Here is a 21,159-nt window from a genome sequence, read left to right as displayed (position 1 = left end):
TAAGTGATCGATTTTGAACAGATGGACAAAATTCAGTCCATCAACATGAAGCTGTTATATAATATAGGTATTGGGATAATTTTCCACTTGGCTATCTTACAGGTCTGAAACCAATCTGACTGAGGAGTGAAGAAGACACAAACCTGGAAACAGACGCAGCAACGCACGGGGCATTAAAAAGCTCTCTGTCTCGGATCCCGGGCCGGTTGCTCTAAGATTTTCACCGTCTCTTCGCTCGGGTGCCTCTGTTCTCGGCCCCGGGTTCGGAAGACGTGGTGAAAATGCACATTTCACGGAAATTACGTGCAACGTTTAAAAATAGCGCACTGGAAAAATCAGCGCGGTGTAAGTTTTAGCAGAGGGTTTCCTGTTTACAGATTAGGAGACCGCACACGACTCTGCCTGCAAAGGGCAACACGCTGCAGATCGTGGTAAACACGCGTCACAGGCGGTGCACAGTCCAGGCTGGTGCAACCGACAGACAAGAGGCAATGGTGCTGAATTCAACAACATTGCCGCTTATGACACGTGCGTGGGCAGAGTAGAGATGCCTCTCATTCCGAGTGTTCTGCTTAATTCACCGAGACAACGTTAATTTATTCTGGTTTCAATAAAAACACACCAGATTGAAGAAAGCTAGAATATGACGCTAATATGTTAGTAATTGTTTCACCCAGAATCTGTCTTCCTGCCTGCCTCTTTGTGTCAGAATTACTCCTGTGGATCAGCGGAATAACGGCCATCTGCTCTGTGCCGGTGTTTCTGCTCCACGCGATCTTCCTCCCACCCCCTCTTCATCTCACCCCATCAGCATATCCTTCTGTTCCTTTCTCCCTCGTGTGTTTATCCTCAATCCCCCTTCACCCCATCTATGCAATTCACCTCGGCCACTGGTCTCTCTGCCACAAGTGGGAATAACTTCTTTACGTCTGCCGTATCGAATATGTTCATAATTTTAAATACTTCTATGAGGTCACCCCCTCAGCCCCCACTTTTCTAGGGGAAAGAGCCTCCGCATGTTCAATCTTTCCTAATAGTTATAACGTCGAAACCGGGACCAACAATTTCGTGACCCTGCGCAAACCATTTAACCTGTTGTCCAGTAACACGCATTTTGTGATATCCTGAATCATCCAGGTATCCAACTTGAGGGAAATATCGGCGAATCAGATTCACTCGCAGAATAAGCCACGACGAAATTTTAAGGCAACCTTTATAAGATTTTCTATCTGATTTGTTTTGAAGAATAAATTATACCAATGAACAGTGTCAGAGTGTGATAATCGGCTAAAATCCAGAAAATCACCATTAAAGTATTTGAATCCGTTATTATATATTTCAAACCAGTTTATTTTTGTCTCTGAAGGACTCATTAGCTCTTTCCTGTTAAATAGTCTCCGAACAGATTAATTATTGACTTTATGAATACACAAATTTAGATGTGAGTTGGGTAATTGAGTTCACGAAACACATTACCCGGTGTCAGCAGAGTGGGTGTCTGATGGTGTTTCTCCATCACTGGCAGCTGCCCTTTTTTACACCTGAGGAGCTGAGGTTTAGAGTTAGCGTGAGCAGAACTTCCTTGCAGTGACTCCCCAGGTAGCTTTGCCAGTTAAAACGAGCATATCCACATATCCAATCAATTCCAACCACAACCCGACCCACACCTGAAACAGGTGCAATCGATGCGTCATCAATTCCCATCTCCAACACGCCCCCACCATCCCCGACCAACCACCCCCCCCCCCGCCCCCGTACCGCCACCCCCCCCTCCCCCACTCCTCGCCCCACAAGATGCTTGTCACACTGTGCGCCAACCAGTTTCACTGAGCTCCGTCCTTTACACGAGAGTTTCCAATCTCCACTCTCCAGCACCTCGCTTTGCAGCCTTCTTCCAAACCAACGCTGCCTCCCAGACGCCTTCTGCAAGGGTCCACCTCCAGTGTTTCGAGTTTCCTGAAAAAGTTTCTCTCCCCAGGGTCACCATGTACATTCAAGATTCCATTCACGCACTCTCTTTCACTGACTCAGTCGTCACCAGTGTGCCACTGATTCACATCTACATAGTAAAGAGTTACAGACCATCAGCTCTCTCCTTGGAATTTCCGGTTCCTCATAATATTATCCCGCATTAATCTGCTTCTTGATTTTTTTTCCCTTTAAGCTTGAAGTCTTCCTCAGCTCCTCACTCTTAACTTCAAGTAGCAGGACCTTTTTCAGTTTCCTGTCCTTCATTTGACAAGAACTTCTTCTTGGGACTTTCTGCCATTTCTGTCTTACTCCCTGGCCTTAGGAACTTTCAGCTCTTTTGGAAAATCTGCTCTCTGCCGTCCCTTCTCCCAGTAGTCTGCTTATCTGGAGTCTTGGCTTCAAATTGTGCTTGGGCCTTGCTAACTGTACCTCTGCCATCTAGCCTCTCTCTTGCAGCTCCTTTCAGGTGAACAGAAAAGGTTGCTTTCTATGTGTGTATGTGTGTGCGTGTTTCTGTGTGTGTATGTGTGTGTGTATTTATCTGTCCATTTGTTTATGTGTGCGACAGCCACCCTCCTTGGACCCCTATTGCAGTGGAACAGCACCGTTTCGTTTCTACTCTTGTGTTTGCTTTAATTTCTCTTCAAGGGTCATAAAACCCTATAGTAATGCAAGTGTACAAACAGCTTTAGGCATGCTCCCTCCACTTAAAAATAAAACTAGATGCCAGGTTTCATATTTTTATCGACAAATAGAAAAAAACACGATATAAACTTACAGATGTACCTTAAACCTATACCTAAATATACATATAATTTACTTAAACTATCTCAATTTCCTAACATCAGCCATGATCATATCGAATGCCAGATCCAAACAGAGGGACTGAATGGCTCCAGTGTGCCTGCAGGATTAATGCGTCATTATATTAATTGACGGATGCCTGGGGGTCGATGACGCACAGAGTAATCAGCACTAAGAATGGCTCCCTGCATAGGGGCAATACGGAGCCTGTTGAGAATGCCCTGAGTTTCTTTTCTTTTAAGAAGTAGTCGCTCTCCTGCAGGTTGAAGATGATAGAGCCTTTACAGACGGATGAACTGTGTTTCGCTTTTCCATGTGCATCTTGTCATAAGTGTCTCTAAAAACTCCCAGATCTCTGCGCAGAAAGAGTCTTTACAGCAGAATAAGCCAGTATTAATTTTGGAATGTTTCAAATCGTTACGAACGGGGATCATAAGACGTTCTGCAGATCAGAGTTTAATCACTAACAGAAATATCCGGCAATCAGCACACCAAGGGATTACAGACCAGCCGTTTCATATTGATGAAATTAAAGATGTCATGGAAATAGATTACATCATCTCAATGAAACATCAGCTCAAATTCACTCACGCTTTTGACTGATATTCTAATGTGAGGTGCGAATTGTGTTCACGTTTGCCAATTATTAACACGGCCAACAAGGCACTTCAGTCACAGCTGATGTGATGTGTAGGACAGATACTAACATTTAATGGGCGGTGTGCTACAAGAAGACTAATTCTTAGGACCATATGACTGATATGGTGTATAACTAAAGAGTGCATTCAAAGAGCTGGCACGGGCGTGACGGGCAGAATGGCCTCTTCCTGTGCTTTAAGTGTCTTCGAGCCAGAGAATTTAGCCGGTAAAATCCACTCAACTGTGTTATCAAGAGGGCGGATGAATTGTAAATAATCTTCCTTCTAGAGTAATTGTAACACTGTTCCCTCCCAGGACACAACCAATGAAGGATGGGGGATTATTAACACTGCAGCTTCCATATCAATGCAGCCTGAATCCCCTTCCAGTACCCTTCAGCCTTAACCCTAATTCTATCCTGTTTACATTCGCTCTATAAATGTGTTTGCATCTTGACCTCAGAGGTACCTGAGCGCATCTGGCCTGAATGGAAAAGAAAATCGAATCACAGAGCCGTCATTGGTTTTCAATTCTGTTTTAATATCTAGGTAACTCGAGCACAGATACATTGTAAAATCTATTTGAATAGTGTCTCGCTCACATACTGTATAATAATGCAGAATTCGAATAAAAATACTAATGCGAGATCACAGAAACGTGGAGAAGCTGGAATTTGATATTTGATCGTTCGAACAGCGAGCATTAAGAGAGAAATCAGTCTCCGCTTTGCGCAAAATCACAAAATTGCACAGAGAATGGGCCTGAATTTGCGCCGATTGGAATTTCAGTCATTCCTGTGATCAGAGGAAACTTTCTACAGCACGTCATGTTCGGGAAGCAGACTGTGAGCGCTCCCCCTCTTTCCTTTCCAATCATAGTGTGGCATCCCCTTTAAAGGCCAATCGGGCATAAAGTGTCTGTGGAGAAAAAGTAAAAACAGAATCTATTAAAATAACCAGCACCATCATTATAGGGTTTGGAAGAGGCCATTCAGCACCTTCAGTCTATTCAATTAGATCATGGCGGATCTGTATCATAACTTCCATCCACCCAGCTTGGTTCTATAATCTCTAATCCCCTTACACAACAAATATCTGTTAGTCTCAGTTTTGACATGTCCAATTGATCCCGCAGCCTCAAAAGCTTTTGAGGAGAGAGAGTTCCAGATTTACACTGGCTCTTGTGTGACGAATTGCTTCCTGATACCATCCCTGAACGCGCTGCTCTAATTATAGCGCCCTGCCCCTTATTCTCGATTCCGCACTTCCCAACCTCACCAGGGGGAAATAGTTTATCTCCATTGACCCTATCGGATCCATTAACCATCTTAAAACCCTCAGTAACATCACCCCTTAATCTTCTGCACTCGAGGGATTGAAGCCTTGTTTCCGCCACCCTGTAGTGCTCACTTGGCAAAGCTGTCCAGGCTCATATAACATTAGCTATGAAATTTAAAACTTGAATTAAAAGTAGGTGAAAAGCATCCACACGTAGTGGCAGAAACGATTCCTTTCATTTACCTCTTTGTTCTCTCTTTGTTTTCTGGAATCTGTCAGTTCCTCATCATTATTCATGTTTCCTGTTAGAAAGTAAAATTTCAACAGATCATAAATGGTTACATTTCACAAAGAAATGGCTGAAAGTGTCAATAACCCATTGATAAATGGATGGATTGAGAGCGCGGCGGAATTACAGCGTCTCCCAACAATCGCTACCTGTCTTCCGGTTCCTGCAGCTCCTTCTCCCGGCCAGAAGGATCACCCCCAGAAGGAAAAGCGCCGCTGCCGACACACCCCTGGTAAGTGGGACACTGCAGCTGGTATATGCAACAAAAAAAAATATGAAACTCCAATTTAAAGAAGTTTGTGGAATTAATTAAAGAAGATAAATTTTGTCAATTTACATGTTTGATATCAACCGAAAACGGAAATAGATTTTTTGCAAACTTCATCATCCTGAAATAGAGCAGAGGTCTGATAGAACTATATTGAAACAGGACAGGAATAGAAAGAGATAGAAATAGAGAGGAGAAATGGGGAGAGAGAGAAAGGTAGAGAGATGCAGAGATGGATAGCAAGAGAGAGCAGAGATTTTATACTGATTAAGCAGGACATAATTAATAAGATAGAGAAAGGGGGAGAGAGATTGACCGAGAAAGCAGATATATGATACAAAACAGATTGACTAGGGTAGAAATACAGAGCTGAATCGTTAGATAGAGAGATATATTATGAAAGGGAGATAGGGACGGAAACAGAGAGAGAGAGAAATAGAGGTCTTATGGAACACCGTTCAAATCGGAGAAATAGAGGGAGTTGGGGTACAGACAGATGAAGATAGATAAATAGACAGACAGACAGGCAGACGGAGAGATAGACGGATAGATAGATGGATAGATGGATAGATAGATAGATAGATAGATAGATAGATAGATAGATAGATAGATAGATAGATAGATAGATAGATAGATAGATAGATAGATAGATAGATAGATAGATAGATAGATAGATAGATAGATAGATAGATAGATAGATAGATAGATAGATAGATAGATAGATAGATAGATAGATAGATAGATAGATAGATAGATAGATAGATAGATAGATAGATAGATAGATAGATAGATAGATAGATAGATAGATAGATAGATAGATAGATAGATAGATAGATAGATAGATAGATAGATAGATAGATAGATAGATAGATAGATAGATAGATAGATAGATAGATAGATAGATAGATAGATAGATAGATAGATAGATAGATAGATAGATAGATAGATAGATAGATAGATAGATAGATAGATAGATAGATAGATAGATAGATAGATGGATAGGTGTATGGATAGATAGTGCTGACAGCGTATACAGAACTGTTTAAAGAAAAGGATAGAAACAGAGCGAGAGATTTAGAGACAGAGAGAGATGGGGCAAGAGATAGTGGCAGGAAGAAGCAGAGAGAAAGACTGGGAGAGAGGTGTGGAGAGAGCGTGAGTGAGATAAGTAGAGAGATAAATGGACATATATGCATTTTGCAGCACCATTTCAATACGGTAGAGATATTCAAGGTTAATAGAGGGGAAGTGAGATAGGTAAATAGAGGAAACAATAAATAAATCATTAGGGCAGAGAACGAGACAGACAGAAAGCGACACACAAACAGGGAGAACGACAGGGAGAGACAGAGACAAAGAGATGCAGTTGGAGAGCGAGAGGAGGTCAGAGAGAGAAAGACAGAGTCAGACAGACAAACAGACAGGCAGATGGGCCAGATATATTAAACTGCACTAGCACAGAAGTAGATTGATTGATTGAGAGAGACAGAGAGAGGTAGAGAGAGTGAGAGAGAGAGAAATAGATAGAAAGATGAACAGATAGACAGACAGATACAGAAAATGTCTTATACCTCACTGTTTAACTGAGGCGGACAGAAATATTGTGAATGTTAAGTAGATAGAGAGATGAATGCATAACTGTACACAGCATGGTGAGACAAAGTAGTACACTGGGAATGTAATCACACCTTTCAATTTTACACACTGATAAATACTCAAGCAGCATGCAGCCATGTCAATATGTCTAGACAGAAACAACACAAGAAATCGGAGCAGGAGGCCATTCGGTCCCTCAAAGCTGATGCACCATTCAATAAGGCCATGGCTAATCTTGTACGTCAACTTTACATTCCCGCGCTGTCCGCAACACTTGTTCCCTTAGTGTACAAAAATCTATCTTAGTGACTGAACATCCATAACTCTCTGGGGTAGAGAGAACAGACGGAGTTAAAATTTCAGAAAGCTAAAGTCTGAAAGATTGAGAGACCTGTGATAGGTCAATGACAAAATGATGACACATGGACACACACACGAAAAGATAGATAATTCTAATTTTCAGAATTGCAAAGCCTGCCATCAGCATTAAATAGATAAGTAAACGGTCACTCTTAATAGCTACCTCCTTGAGATGAGACACTTGCACTGAGAAGATTTTCACTGGAGTTGATTTGAACGGCGCAAGTACAGAGAGCGCCGCTGCTCCAAGTTTCCGCCGAGAGGCTGGTGTAACTCCTGATGGTGTAGGTCCCGTCCGTCTCAATTGTCCCGGGATCGGTCTGTGCCTCGGTAACCCGCCCGGAAACATTCCAGCGGACCGGGAAGGAATCGGGGGACGAGCCTCTGATCAAACACAACAACGGGACCCTTTCCATCGAATGAATCTCATCCTCCGGCGGGGTGAGGAGGAATATGGTGGGGGGGCCCTCTAAATTTGGCAAATGGAACAAAAACCCCATTAACAGCTGAAACTAGAGACTTTTATTTGCCGTAGAAGGGCCCAATTCAATGGAATAATGAATAAATTTACCTGTTATCACTAACTGGGAGCCATTTCCGAATGTTTGGGCCATGTTTGTGTAATTGCTTATTGCACAGTAATACATTCCAGAATCATTTCTCCGGGTATCTTCAATGAACAGTGAAGAATAACCCTCTTTTTCGGAAATCTCGCTGGAAACCCTCCCCACAGCTGGGAGGTGCTTGTGCGCTCTGTAAAACAACTTCATGCCGCTTCGATCCGACTGCCTGTACCAAAAGACGTAGCCAACTACTGGTCTCTCCGTGTGGCAGCTCAGTTTAGCGGGACTCCCCGCAGGGAGTGTCTGTACCGGCGGAGACTGGGACAAGACAGACTGAGACACAATAACTGAGCAAGAGAGAAATAAACAAGAGTTAGCTCAGGTTATGGTGCAACCCGCCACCCCGCACCCGCACACCCTCTCTCCTGAGACCAGCCTCTGGCGAATACAGCCCGATAGGGAGGAGGCACAAACATTTTTTAAATATAGCCCATATCGAAAAATCTCACGCAATGGATTGTTCGCGCGTTTTTATCCCTGTCTTTCCAAGGGCCCAGTAGGAATTCATTCAGCAGTAAATCTGGTTTAATCACTGGGGTTCACACTTGGGAACTGTGTGAAGTTAATACATTCAAAGAGCTACTTCAACTCTGAAATTTCCAACTTTTTTTATTTTCTCTCATCCACCCTTCGTTTCCTGTTCTTCTCCGCCTGTATTGGGCGCTTTATTTTGTTCAAGAAATTATAACTTACTCTAACTATCTGCTTGAAACTCTGTCCTCTCCTCAATCGCCAATAGTGTCAATGGCGCCAACTCACACCTTTTATCCCAGGAGAGGTTACATTTCGAATCAATTCCATCCATTGATCCTGACGGATGCACTTTTTCCACGTTGTTGACGATATTCGCTCTATTTGTACGTACAACTTGATAACTGAATTTCATCTTATAGAACCGCTCAGCGCAGGTGGAGGACATTCGGCCCTTCAGAGTGCTGGCACTTTGAGAGATCTATGCACTTAGGCCCCACTCTCCCGCCCGCTCCTTCTCCCATATCCCTGCAAATGTTTCCCTTTCAAGTATTTATCCAATTCCCCTTTTGAAAGTTCCTATTGAATCTGCTTCCACCGCCTTTTCAAGCAGAGGCTTCCAGATCACAACAACTCGCTTAGTCAAAGAAAAATCTTCTCATCTCCTCCTCTGGTTTTCTGGCCGATCCTATTCAATCTGTGTCCCTCTGATTTTAGGCCTCCCTGCCAGTTTCTCCTTATTTACTCTATCCAATCCCTTCTCCACTCTATCTGAACGTGTTAAGATATCTCACCCTGGAAGAGATGGGACAATGCACACACAGCGAGGAAGCTCATTTTCCGTGACTTCAGCCGGTCAGACTCTGATCCCCGACCCGAAACTCACTGAGAACTCGCTCTCGTTCTCTAGGTGTGAAGGAGATGTGCAAGGTGCAGATGAATGACGTTCTGTGTTTATTCATAGATACACGAAAGGGGTTGGAAAATGGTGCCGAGGTAGACAGCTGTCTGCGGTTTTCCTGTTTATTACAGGCCAAAATGCCTTCACGCACGCAAGAAATGTTTTTACCCAATACCAGTGCCTGAGTTAGGCCACACTTGGAGCACAGAACACAGTTCTGCATATTCTAGAAAGAATACAGAGGCACTGGGAAAGCTGCAGTTAATGTTTCACACGAGTGATATCAGAACTGAGAGCTTATATCTATCAGCAAACAATAAACCGGCTGGAGTTGTTTTTTCTAAAAAGGGGGCAGTTTGAGGGGTGATCTGATCGAGGTCTTTAAAATGACGAAGTGGTTTATTTTGGCAGAGGGAGGGGAAGATGACTCTACATATGCCGGATTTCAAAAATATTCGTCTTCAATAAATCCAACCGGAATCCCGGAGAATTCAGGAATTCCCATTGGTGTTTAGAAGAATGAAAGGTGATCTTATCGAAACATGTAAATTCCTAAGGGGTCTTGATATGGCGGATACCCGGAGGATGATTCCTGTTGTGGCCAAAGCTAGGGGCATGGATCAAAGATAGAGGTATCCATTTTAAGACAGAGATGAGGAGATTATTTTTCACCCAAAGGATCGTCGGTGACTGGAATTCCCTTCCCCAGAAAGTAGTGGATGTTGGGTCTTTGAATATATTCAAGGCCGTGTTAGACAGATTTTTATCGGCAAGGGAGTCAAGGCCTATGCGCAGCAGACAGGAAAGTGGGGTCGAGACCAGAAACAGATTGGCCATGATCTTATTGAATGGTGGAGCAGGCTTGAAGGGCCCAATGGCCTAATTCCGCTCCTGCGTGCCTACGGCCCTCGGTAACTATGGGTCATTAATAGGAGATAAATCCATTCGGGAATTCAGGAGAACCTTTTTTTACACAGGCAGTGGGGAGAATGTGGAACCCTCTCTCACAGGGAATGGTTGAAGCTATTGCAGAGATCCATTTAAATGGGAACCTGTACAAACACTCGAGGGAGAAAAGAATAAAAGGGTTTGTTTTTGTAGTGAGATCAAGGACGGGTGGGAGGAGGCTCGTGCGGAGCATGAAGAGGAGCTCGAGCATTCGGGTCGAATGGCCTATTTCTGAGCTGTGAATTCGATGTAACTTTGTAAACTGTAACATCAAAGATGCTTAACAGCTACTTGCACGGCATAACTGCAGACTGAATTTTCCATTGAACTGCTGTGAACGCACTTAGCCTAAAACACAAAGCGAAATATGTATTATTGTTTGAAACTCCCTTCACGGGATCAATCAAATCGTAGGCAAATAGAATTCTACCACGAACTCAGAACACTGGATTTAGGTTAATCCCCATTGGTGTTTTATATCACAGACTAAGACTGTTGAAAACCTAGTCAATGAGACTGAACAGAAAGGAGGGCGATGTACGGAACTTTTAAGGAGTAGAACTGAATTTGAAAGAGCTTCGTTCACTTAGATTCTCGATAAGCGTCGTGAATGAACGTGTTTGTCCCATTAGAATTCCACTCTAGGTCTCTGCGTAACTTGTGTTATAGACAATAAGATGCTAGTAATTCACATACAAATCAATCCATGCCTATTTCATTCAATGTTTCCCAAACTCGGGGTTAACCAGATTGTATCAAGAATGTTGTACAACCTCTTCACAGAATAAATTAAATGCAGTACAATTTTAGTCCTTTCTGAATTCCAGCTGTTCACCTTCCAAACCTGCGACCTCTACAACCTTGAAGTACCAGGGCAGCAGTTACATGGGATCACCACCACCTGCAAGTACTCTCCAAGCCACGTGCCATCCTGACTTGGAAAGGACTGCAGGCCCTTCACTGTCACTGGGTCAAAACACTGGAACTCTCTTCATAACTGCACTTTGGGTGTACCTACACCACGTGGACTGCAGCAGCTCAAGAAGGCGGCTGACCTTCATCTTCTCAAGAGGCAATTAGAGATGGTTAATACATGCTTGCCTTGCCAGTGAGGCTTACATCCCTGGAATGAATCAATCTTTAACTGCAACATTGAGGATGCACCATACAATGAGTATTCTGTTACCCCCCGCTGCCGCCCCCGTGAACGACTGCCCAGTAAAGTTCTTTATAAACATTCTGCTACTTGACAGCTGTGACGCACAGATGGTGACATTAGTGTGTTAAATGCATGTGGCACTCACCAGGACTCGTACCTAAAAAATGACATCTGTTCAATAGCATAGCTCGTCATAGTTTCCACCGCATCTGAAAGGGGAGCAAGTCACTGGGACTGAGTTCAGGTCAGTCCGCGGCCACTCCACCTGCAGTAACAAACAGGGAGAACTCACCGAATCAAGATGTCCAAGGAATCTTTACCTCTGATGCTCATTTTCCAACTGCTGCGAGTTTCAGGTGAGTAAGAGTCGGGTGAAAATTTTAAACTGGAATCAACAGAAACAGTGGAAACTAAGCTGAAATTTTGACCCAGTGATCAGGTGAACAGATTTGCCCGGATCATGTGAGTTCATTTACTGGTTCCTTCCATAAAGTGAAAAAAAACGCAAATTCCAGAATTAATCTAACCAAGACTAATTGAAAATACTGATGTGACTGTTCTTGAATTAACGCGACGTGTTTCAACGCGGCTGCTTCCTATCTCTCAATAACTTGTGGTAATGTAACAATAATCTCTCTAGTTGCAGAATCCGAGCCCTCTCTGTTTCAGGGTCCCTTCATAATGGCAGCTGAAGTCGGAGACCCGGTGGAATTAACCTGTCACTGCATTTACGAAGTGGAATTGGTGTCGAGCTATTTCTGGTACAAACAGCGTTTGTGTGAAGACCCGAATCTAACCGATATCTCTCCTTCTCAGTGGGCCGATTGTATGTTTATTTCCAAAAACAGGTAACAGCGAATATGAATTGCTTCTGCAAATTCGCAATCTCCGGGTGAATGAGTGGGCCAGATTTTATGAAGAGTCTTGTACAACCTCTTCACAGAATAAATGAGGTGGAGTACAATGATGCTAATTTCCGAAATCCAGGCGTTCACCTTCTAAGCCTGCGACCTTTACAAACCTGAAGTTTATCTTTGCTGGTAAGGATGGCTATGCACTTCTCCCGAATGGATCGACACTACTGGTTGGAGGTGAGAGAGTAAGTGAAATGAATTCAGGTCGTACACAACATTAATATATAGTGCAAATTAATCGTTAACTGTCTCGCAATCTCTGTCCAGACAGTTCCACCAACAAGACGGTTGTGCTGGTGTTTGCCCAGTCAAGTGAGCTGCATTTGAGGGAAACCGTCCCCTTAGTGTGTTTGGTCAGTGGTGTTTCATTCAACCAGATTGCTATTTTCTAGAGTATTTCCTGCCTGGTCACCGAGGGACCGAGCGATTCCGGTTCAAGTGAGGCGGGTGGGACCATACAGTATCAGAAGTCACGTCATGGTGTCGAGGGAAACCTGGAATAGAGACGCTGTGTGTACTTATATTGTTCAGCTGGGGTGTCCAGGCAAATATTGGACCAAGAGCACGTTGTCCAAAGCAGCAGAGGCAGGGACAGGTGAGCTGGTGATCTGTGCAATGGAGGCTTTTATTCAAAGAATCAGTTGGAGTAATTCGGTAGTTTCTAATTGCCCGAATTAATCACGTCCAGGACATCAACAGAAAACCATGGATATATATATATAATCTACAGGTGTGTGTGCCTGTCTGGAAATATGTGTGCATATGAATATGTGTGTATATGTGTCTCTATGTGTGTATGTTTGTGTATATACATATATCTTATATACATATGTATGCATGCGTTGTGTCTGTCTATAATGTAAGTAAAAAGTGCATTCAATGTCTTGGCATAACTTAATGTTTCCCTCTGTCTGAGACGGAGACTTTCTGGACTCGCCTTATGTTACTATGTGACATCTTAAATTTACAGAGTGATACAACACAGAAAGGGGATATTCAATTAATCACACTCTTTCCCAATAACCTGTAACACTTTCCTCTTCATAATATCCCCTTAAATATTCCGAAATCCCTGATGAAAGTTATAAATTAATCAGTTTGCCCGTCATTTCAGGCAGTGGATGAGGAACAGGATTGAGATTAGTTCCACACTGAATGCGCTTATGAGCAGAAAGCAGTGAAGAGATGAGGTCGCTGGGGAAAAACGATGCATCTGCAGGGACGTGACTCCCGCTCAATTCCCCCCATCTCCTTCTTCATTTCCCGGAATGTACTTTATCAATCTGCATTTACCTGGAAAAATGCAGTTTAATTTTAATATCAGTTGGTGATAACAGCAGTCGGATTTAACACTATCCTCGGGTTATCAGCCGACAGTGAAATTGGGTTGTTTGGAACTGATCGGTTTGAACTCTCATAGGCAGGTAGCGCATGTATATTAATCTCTGAAGGTGGCAGGACAAGTTGTGTTTGCCGCTAAAAGACATTGGGAGACCTCGGCTTAATTAATGGAGGAATCAAATAGGAGGGAAACGTGCACTTTATAAAGCCTGGTCAGAGCCCAGCTTGAGTGTTGTGCCCTGTTCTGGACACCATACTAAAGGAAAGATTACGCGGCCTAGGAGAAGGTGCTTTGAACATTTACCAGAATGTGCCCGTTAATGTGGAGAGACTGGAGAAGCTGGGATTGTTCTCCTTACAGGAGAGAAGGTTAATGGGAAATTTTTGCATAGATGCTCAAAATCATGAATGATTTTGATAGAGTGAATAAGGAGAAACTGTTTTCAATGACAGAGAAACAAAGGTAAATATGTGTTGATTTATTTTTACACAAAGAACTGGCACAGACATGATGGGCCGAACTGCCTCCTTCCGTGTTGGTTCATTCTATGATTCTCCAGTTCAGTTTCCAGGTAGACAATGGTAAGAACTTTTCATCCTGATACACTATAAGCTTGGACCAATCCTGACAGTGCTGTCCGCCAATTGATCTCAAGTCGAAAACATTGCTTCATATATTTCATTCTGTGCGTCCACTCGCCACGACCTGTCGTAGTGGCTATTTGAGGCACCAACTTTCAACTGGGTCACGTTTCCCATGAGGGAATCCCAGCAAATAATGATTTGACCGAGTAGCAGTTTCTAATTGTTTTTTCTCTGTAGGATGCTGCATTTGGACTCTTAATGTTGTCAGAATGGTGGCGGCGATCCCAGTTCTACTCTTGATTCTCATTTTCATTTGGACACATAAAAGCGGCAGATCAGGTCAGGATCAATATTTATCAGGGACATTTTCATAATTGGTTGTCCAATGTGATTCCCTTCTCGCAGTTTTAATTTGTGAATTACAGATTCTCCTTTCAGGAGAACGAGACAAGAGATTCCGCAATGAAAAATGAGTAACTGAGCCATTTGAACAGCTTATCCCGAACACCCTCTCCATATTTAACACTGTGTCTAACCCAGTTCAACCCCAACCCCATTGATTCCAATGATAGACGCTGACATGTTCCATAATCTTTCAAGTTTGATTCTAAGGCCGCTGGAAAATTTTCTGCATTGCTTTTTTTTCTGGCACATCAGCCAGGATTTAGAAGACCTAACATTTGTTTTGTATTTTTGTTCGAATCCAGTTTGTTTTGTGTGTGTGTGTATATATATATATATATATTTATGTGCGCGCGTGTGTCGTTCCGTGTGTGTGCGCGCGTCGATGTGTGAGTTCTTGGCGCAGCTTCCGCTGTCAATATTAACTTTTAAATGGAATACAGGTAAATACCTAAAGAGAAAAATAATCCCAAGTACAAAAATAAAATATCAGTCCTGGAACTGATTTGGCATTGGGGGTGAAAAGCCTAAAGTCATGTCAGAAGCAGCAGGGCTGGTTGCAATTGGTGGTATTTTGTCTCTGGGTGAATGAATGAATTAAAAAGGGCCAAATCCTCTTCTCCGGAAACGTGTTTCTCTATCATTTGATTAAAGTGATACAGACCCTCCCTCTGCTGGCGGACTGGAGCTACTACACGGGCAGAGGGGAAACCATCAGGGATTGACAAAGGGGGAGCATATTATCAATGTTAAATGGCAGGAACATCAACGCAGCCACAGGGTCAGCGTGTAGATAGAGCTGAGCATTACATAACAGAACGCATAGAAAAATAAGGAAAGACTTTGATAAATTTCGGAGAGATTACCTGACCTGTCTTGTTTTAATGTTAATGTTTAATATATTTCCCAGTCTCGGGGAGGATCTCCCTTTCCGTCCCTGAAGTTTGCTGCATCGGAAAAGAGATCGAAAAAGAAGGCGGGTCGCAGATGGGAACCCCGGATGGATTCACTCTGATGAAATGTGGAGGAGTCAGAATTTCCCAAAGAATCCACCGCATTTACGCTGCAATTTCCAAACTTCAGCAGCCAGTTTACGCCGAACAGCCAGCTTTCCGCTCGCAACTCATTTCAACTGGACTAAACCTGGTGTAATTTCCAAGAGGGAGATATGGAATTGAGCAATGTTTCACTGAACTCAGAGCCGATAAATAAAACCTTGCAAATCCATGTGCAAAACTTCAAATAATTTTGAAAACTTGTTCAGGCGGGAGGCATGAGGCTTTGTAAGGGGGTGAGGGAGTTTGAGAAAAGTCTTTCTTTCTCCTCAAATATACCTTATTCATGAAAATTTATAAACGTTCTTACGCGACCCTTAATATCTGAAATTACATATTATGCAAACCAAGTTACTTTCTTCCAATACTGTATTTTGCTCACCACATTTACAAATAGAGTTGACATTTACAAGACAAGTCTTTGTCTTCTGAAGACCTGAAAAACCCGTCGTCTTTTATGAGCCTCACTGACGTAATGCTTCAGACCAGAGCTGGAAACGTTTGCTCACTTTATAAGTATCACACAAAGAGCGGGGAGGGCAGGAAATGAAGATAAACGATTAGACCGTGATAAAATGGAAAAGAAGGCAGATTAAATGCTGCAATGTGTCTTTGTGAAGCAACTGTGGAAAGAGAGGCTGTGGTCCTTCTCGAGAAAGATACCGGGCTTCATGCGTGATGCAGGACTCTGTGCTCTACTTGCAGTTGCCAGGGATGAAAATTCAGATAAACGTCAAATACCGTCCCATAGGACAGCAAACTGCTGCAGACTGTAATACTTCAGTTTTCCAAAAAAAAAGTTATTCATACGACATAATAAGGTGCATAACGGGACTGATCCACTTTGTGATATATTACAATACTGTTCAATCTCTTTCAAAACAGTATGTGGCGCACTGAGGTACTTAAACTCCATTACAAACTGGCTGGACTCTCTGGCCTCCACTGAGGTGAGTTAACTCAGCCTAGGCGGGAGATTAAGCTGCCTATTTGCCCACTTCATAACGTACCCAGTTAACGGGAGGTTAGTTGTCGAGCGATTCAGATGTTTTAATCAGGTCTCTGCAGGAGCAAAGAGATCATTTAAACATTGAGAGGGAGTGTAAAATAATCTATTTATTAAATCACCTGTCAGACAGGGAATGTGAGTGTGATTTCTCATGGTCAGTTATGTCTATGTTGCTCATTTCAATCTTTCTCGAAAATGTGGTCTTGATATCCAGGCTGTCACTGGTCCAGTCTGCTTGAGCGACACCTCATCCATAACCTCAAATATTCACCCGCTCCAACACCGATGAACAGTAGAAGCAATGTGAAGCATCCACGAGGTGAACTGCAGGTATTCCTCAAGGTCCCTTCGGCAGCACATTCCAAACCCTCAAACTCTACCACCTCAAAGAAGAGGGGCAGAAGGGGACACCACGATCTGCAAGTTACACAACATCTAGGAATGGACATTTTTCCTGCTGCAAGTACTCCCCACTTGCCTGGATGTGTGCCACTTCTACTGAAGAAGCTGGACACCGTCCAGGGCAAAGCAATCCGCTTGATTGGCACCCCATCCACAAACATTCACTCCCTCCAACTCCAAAGCACGGTAGCACATTGTGTACCTTCTACAAGATGCACTGCAGGAATTTACCAAGGCTCCTTAGACAGCACCTTTCAAACCGATGACTTCTACTTCTACCACCTGGAAGGACGAGGGTAGCAGCTAGATGGGAACACCATCACCTGGAAGGTCCCCTCCAATTCACTCACCATCGTGACTTGGGAATGTATCGACATTCCTTCACTGTCGCTGGGTCAAAATCCTGGAACACCCTCCCTGACAGCACTGTGGGTGTGCATACACCACATCGACTGCAGCCGTTCAAAAAGACAGCTCACAACCACATTCTCAAGGGCAATTAGGGATAGGCAATAAATGCTGGAACAGCCAGCGAAGCACACGTCCTGGGAATAATTTTTAAAAATATCGCCTAAAGTCATAAATCCACCATTAAAGTGCGTCATTGTAATTTCAAACCAGTTTAACTGGGTCTCTGAAGGAATCATTAACTATTTCCTGTCAACTAGCAACTGGGCAGATTAATTATTCTCTTTAAAAATTCTCAAACTTGGATGTGAATTGGGTCATTCAGTTCTTCAACCACCTTCTCCGGTGGCAGCAGAGTGAGTGTCTGATGTTGTTTCTCCCTCACTGGCAGCTGCCCTTTTTTACACGTGAGAGACTGAGGTTTAGATAGAGCCTGAGCAGAGCTTTCTTCCTGTAACTCCCCAGGTATATTTGCATGGTAAATTGAAGATATAGAAAATATCCAATCAACTCGACCCATCACGTGCTGCGCACCCCAAACAGATGCTATGGGCCTCTCTTAAAACCCCAATGCCACGCTCCCTCACCCCCCGCCCGACAGGACGCTTGTCACACCGTGAGACAACCAGGTTGACTGAACTCCGTCTCTCAGCAGAGGCTTTGCCGTCTCCACTCTCCAGGAACTCGCTTTGGGACCTTCTCCCAAACCGATGATTTCTGCCAGGCGCCTTTCGCAAGTGTCCACCTCCAGGGCTTCGACTCTCCTTCCAATGTTTCTCTCCACAGGATCACCACGTGCAATGAAACTTTCCTCCACGGACTCTATTTCACTGACTCAACCGTCAACAGCGCAGCACTGATTCACTTGCACATTATAAAGAGTTACAGACCATTAGCTGTCTCCTTGGACATTCTGCCTCGTCTCAAGCATATCTCGAACTAAATTTGCTTCCTGCAGCTTCCTCTCTTTAATCTTAAAGTTTGGAGCCTTCCTCTGCCCCTCACTCTTAATTTCACGAAGCAGGACCTTTTCCAGGTTACTGTCCTTCATTTGGTTAGAAAGCCACCTTGGGACATTCTCCTGTTCCTGTTTCGCTCCTTGGCCTTGGGACCTGTCAGCTCTTTTGGAAAATCTGGTCTCTGCAGCTCCTTCTCCCAGTAGACTGATTCTCTGGAGTCTTGGCTTCAACTTCAGTTTGGGACTTGCTATCTGTCCCTCTGCTGCCTAGCCTCTCTCTGGCAGCTCCTCTCAAGTGAACTCAAACTGCTGCTTTCTCTCCCCCACCCCAACCCAACCCCACCCTTCTCTCTCTCTCCCTCTATCTCTCTCTCTGTTGTGTATGAGCGTGTGTGTGTGTGTGTGTTTGTGTGTGTGTGTGTCTGTGTGCGTGTGTGTGAGCCCACCCTCTCTGGTTCCCTGTTGCTAGGCAACAACAACACTTTATCTACTCTTGTGTTTGATTTACCTTCTTTTCAAGAGTCATAAAACCCATTGCAAATGCAAGTGTACAAACAGTGCTTCAGACCTCTGCCCCTACACAAAACTGAAACTATATCACAGGTTTCACATTTTAACACTCAAACAGAAAAAAATATATATATAAAATAAACCTGAACTGAAAGATGTATTTTATACATAGGAAACCCAAATGTACATATAAATTACTTAAGCTATATATATTTCCTAACATCACCCATGATCAGGCCGATTGCCAGTTCCAACCAGAGGGAATTAATGGCTACAATGTGCCTGACGGATTAATCGGTCCAGATATTAAGAGGACTGATACCTGAGGGTCCATGACACACAGGGTGATCAGCACGAGGAATGGTTCTCTGGGTAAGAAGAACAGGGAAGTGCTCGCTGGATTCCCTGCCAATTTTTGTAAGGAAACAATTGTTTTCCTGCAGGTTGTGGAGGACAGAAATTGCCGGACAGATGAGCTTTGTTTAGCAGAATGAGCCTTTCTAGCTGCATGTTTAAATAAGTATCTGGAAATACTCGCTAAATATCTGTGCAAAATTAATCTTTACAGTAAAATGCGCTGGTGTTCATTTGGGGAAGTTTCTACCCTGTAGGAACTGGAATCACAAGACGTTCTGCAGTTCAAAGTTTAATCACCAACAGAAATATCCAGTAATCAGCACAACAAGGGCTCCAGTCCATCTTTTAATATTTATGAGGTTAAAGATGTGATGGAAGTAAATCGCATCATCTCAGTGAACCAGCATTTACTCACCTGTTTGAAAGACCTTCCAATGTGAGGATCGAATTGTGTTCACGTTTGCGAATTATTAACATCGCCAGAAAACCTCTTTCAGTCACAGCCACTGGGTGGTGCTGTAAGCAGGATAGATGCTAACATTTACTGGCATGTGTGCTACAAGAGGAATAATTCTTAGGGTCATGGGGAGACAGCTTGGTGTGTGGGGCTAAAGTGAACATCCAAAGAGCTGGCACAGGCATAACGGAACGAATGGCCTCCTGCTGTGCTTTAAGTGTCTTCGAAACAGTGATTTTAGTCTGAAAAACCCTCCCAACTGTATTATCAAAAGAGTGGATAATTTGTAAATAATCTTCTTTCAAGAGCAAATGTAACTTTGTTCACTCCCAGGACACGACCAGTGAAAGCTTGGGATCCACTAATGCTGCAGCTTTCGCATCAATGCTGCCTAAATCCCCATCCAGCATCTGTCGGTCCTTAACCATACTTCTATCCTGCTTACATTGCTCTATAAATGTATTTGTAAATTGGTCTCAGAAATACCCTGGGTGCATCTGGTCTGAAAGATTTAAAAAAAAACTGGAATTGCAGAGCTAACATTGGTTTTAAAATCTATACTAATATATAGGTAACTCGAGCACAGATGCATTGTAAAACCTATTTGAATAATATCTTGTCACATACTGCATAACGATTCAGAATGCATTTATAAACACCAATACCAGATAACAGAAACCTGGAGAGGCCGGAGTGGAACTGCAGGCGATATTTCATCGTTAGAATAGCGGGAATTGAGAGATTCTTCAGTTCCCGCACTACGCGACATCACAAAAATGCGCCTGAATTTGCACAGGTTGGGCTTTAGGAATTTCCCGCCCAACAGAGGAAACTTTCTATAAAACGTCATATTCGGGAAGCAGACCGTGATCTCTCTCCCTCTTTCCTCTCCATTCAGAGTGTGGGATACTCCTTATAGGCAAAGCGGGCATAAATGTATGTGGAGAAACAATAAAAACCGAATCTATTAATATAACAAACAGCATCACCATAGGGATAGGAGGAGGCCATTCAGCCCCTCTTGCCAATTCAATTAGATCACGTCGGGTGAGTATCTTAATTTCCATCTACCCAGCTTGGTTCCATAATCGTTAATCTCCTCACCCCCAAAAAATCTTTCAATCACAGTTTTGATTTTTTCAACTTGAAGCCACAGCCTCAATCGTTTTTTTTTTGGTGGGGCGGGGGTGGGGAGGGGTGAGAGTTCCAGATTTCCACACGTTTTTGTGTGACGAGGAGTTGCCCGACATCACGCCTGAATGTTCTGGCTCCAATTTTAAGGTTCTGTCGCCTTGTTCTCGACGGCCCACCGCCCCTCCCCGACACACACGCCCCCTCCTCCCTCCCTCCCAACCCCGCTGCCTGAGGAGGTAGTTTCTCTCTAACGACCCTATCGTATCTTTTAATCATCTTAAACCCCCCGATTAGATCACGACTTAATCTTCTAAACTCGAG

At 43.5% G+C, this 21,159-nt stretch overlaps 1 protein-coding gene and 1 long non-coding RNA gene across 2 annotated transcripts in view; both read right to left on the bottom strand.

Annotated features, from left to right (window-relative positions):
- Positions 1-4,081: 4,081 nt before the first annotated feature.
- LOC144672214 (uncharacterized) lies at positions 4,082-5,223 on the bottom strand. The gene is made up of 3 exons (XR_013574078.1): positions 5,130-5,223; positions 4,935-4,993; positions 4,082-4,331 (listed from the first exon to the last, which is right to left on the bottom strand). It is a non-coding gene; the product is annotated as an uncharacterized LOC144672214 (long non-coding RNA).
- Positions 5,224-7,356: 2,133 nt separating this feature from the next.
- LOC144672195 (immunoglobulin lambda-1 light chain-like) overlaps positions 7,357-21,159 on the bottom strand; it is a 186,849-nt gene continuing 173,046 nt past the window's right edge. The window contains exon 4 of the mRNA XM_078534013.1: positions 7,357-7,673. Within this exon, the coding sequence (XP_078390139.1) occupies positions 7,357-7,673 (317 nt within the window). The remainder of the gene's footprint in view (positions 7,674-21,159) is intronic.

This window comes from Cetorhinus maximus, chromosome 36 (genome assembly GCF_964194155.1).
Source record: "Cetorhinus maximus chromosome 36, sCetMax3.hap1.1, whole genome shotgun sequence".
NCBI lineage: Eukaryota > Metazoa > Chordata > Chondrichthyes > Lamniformes > Cetorhinidae > Cetorhinus > Cetorhinus maximus.
This window is presented reverse-complemented; position numbering and strand designations above follow the sequence as displayed.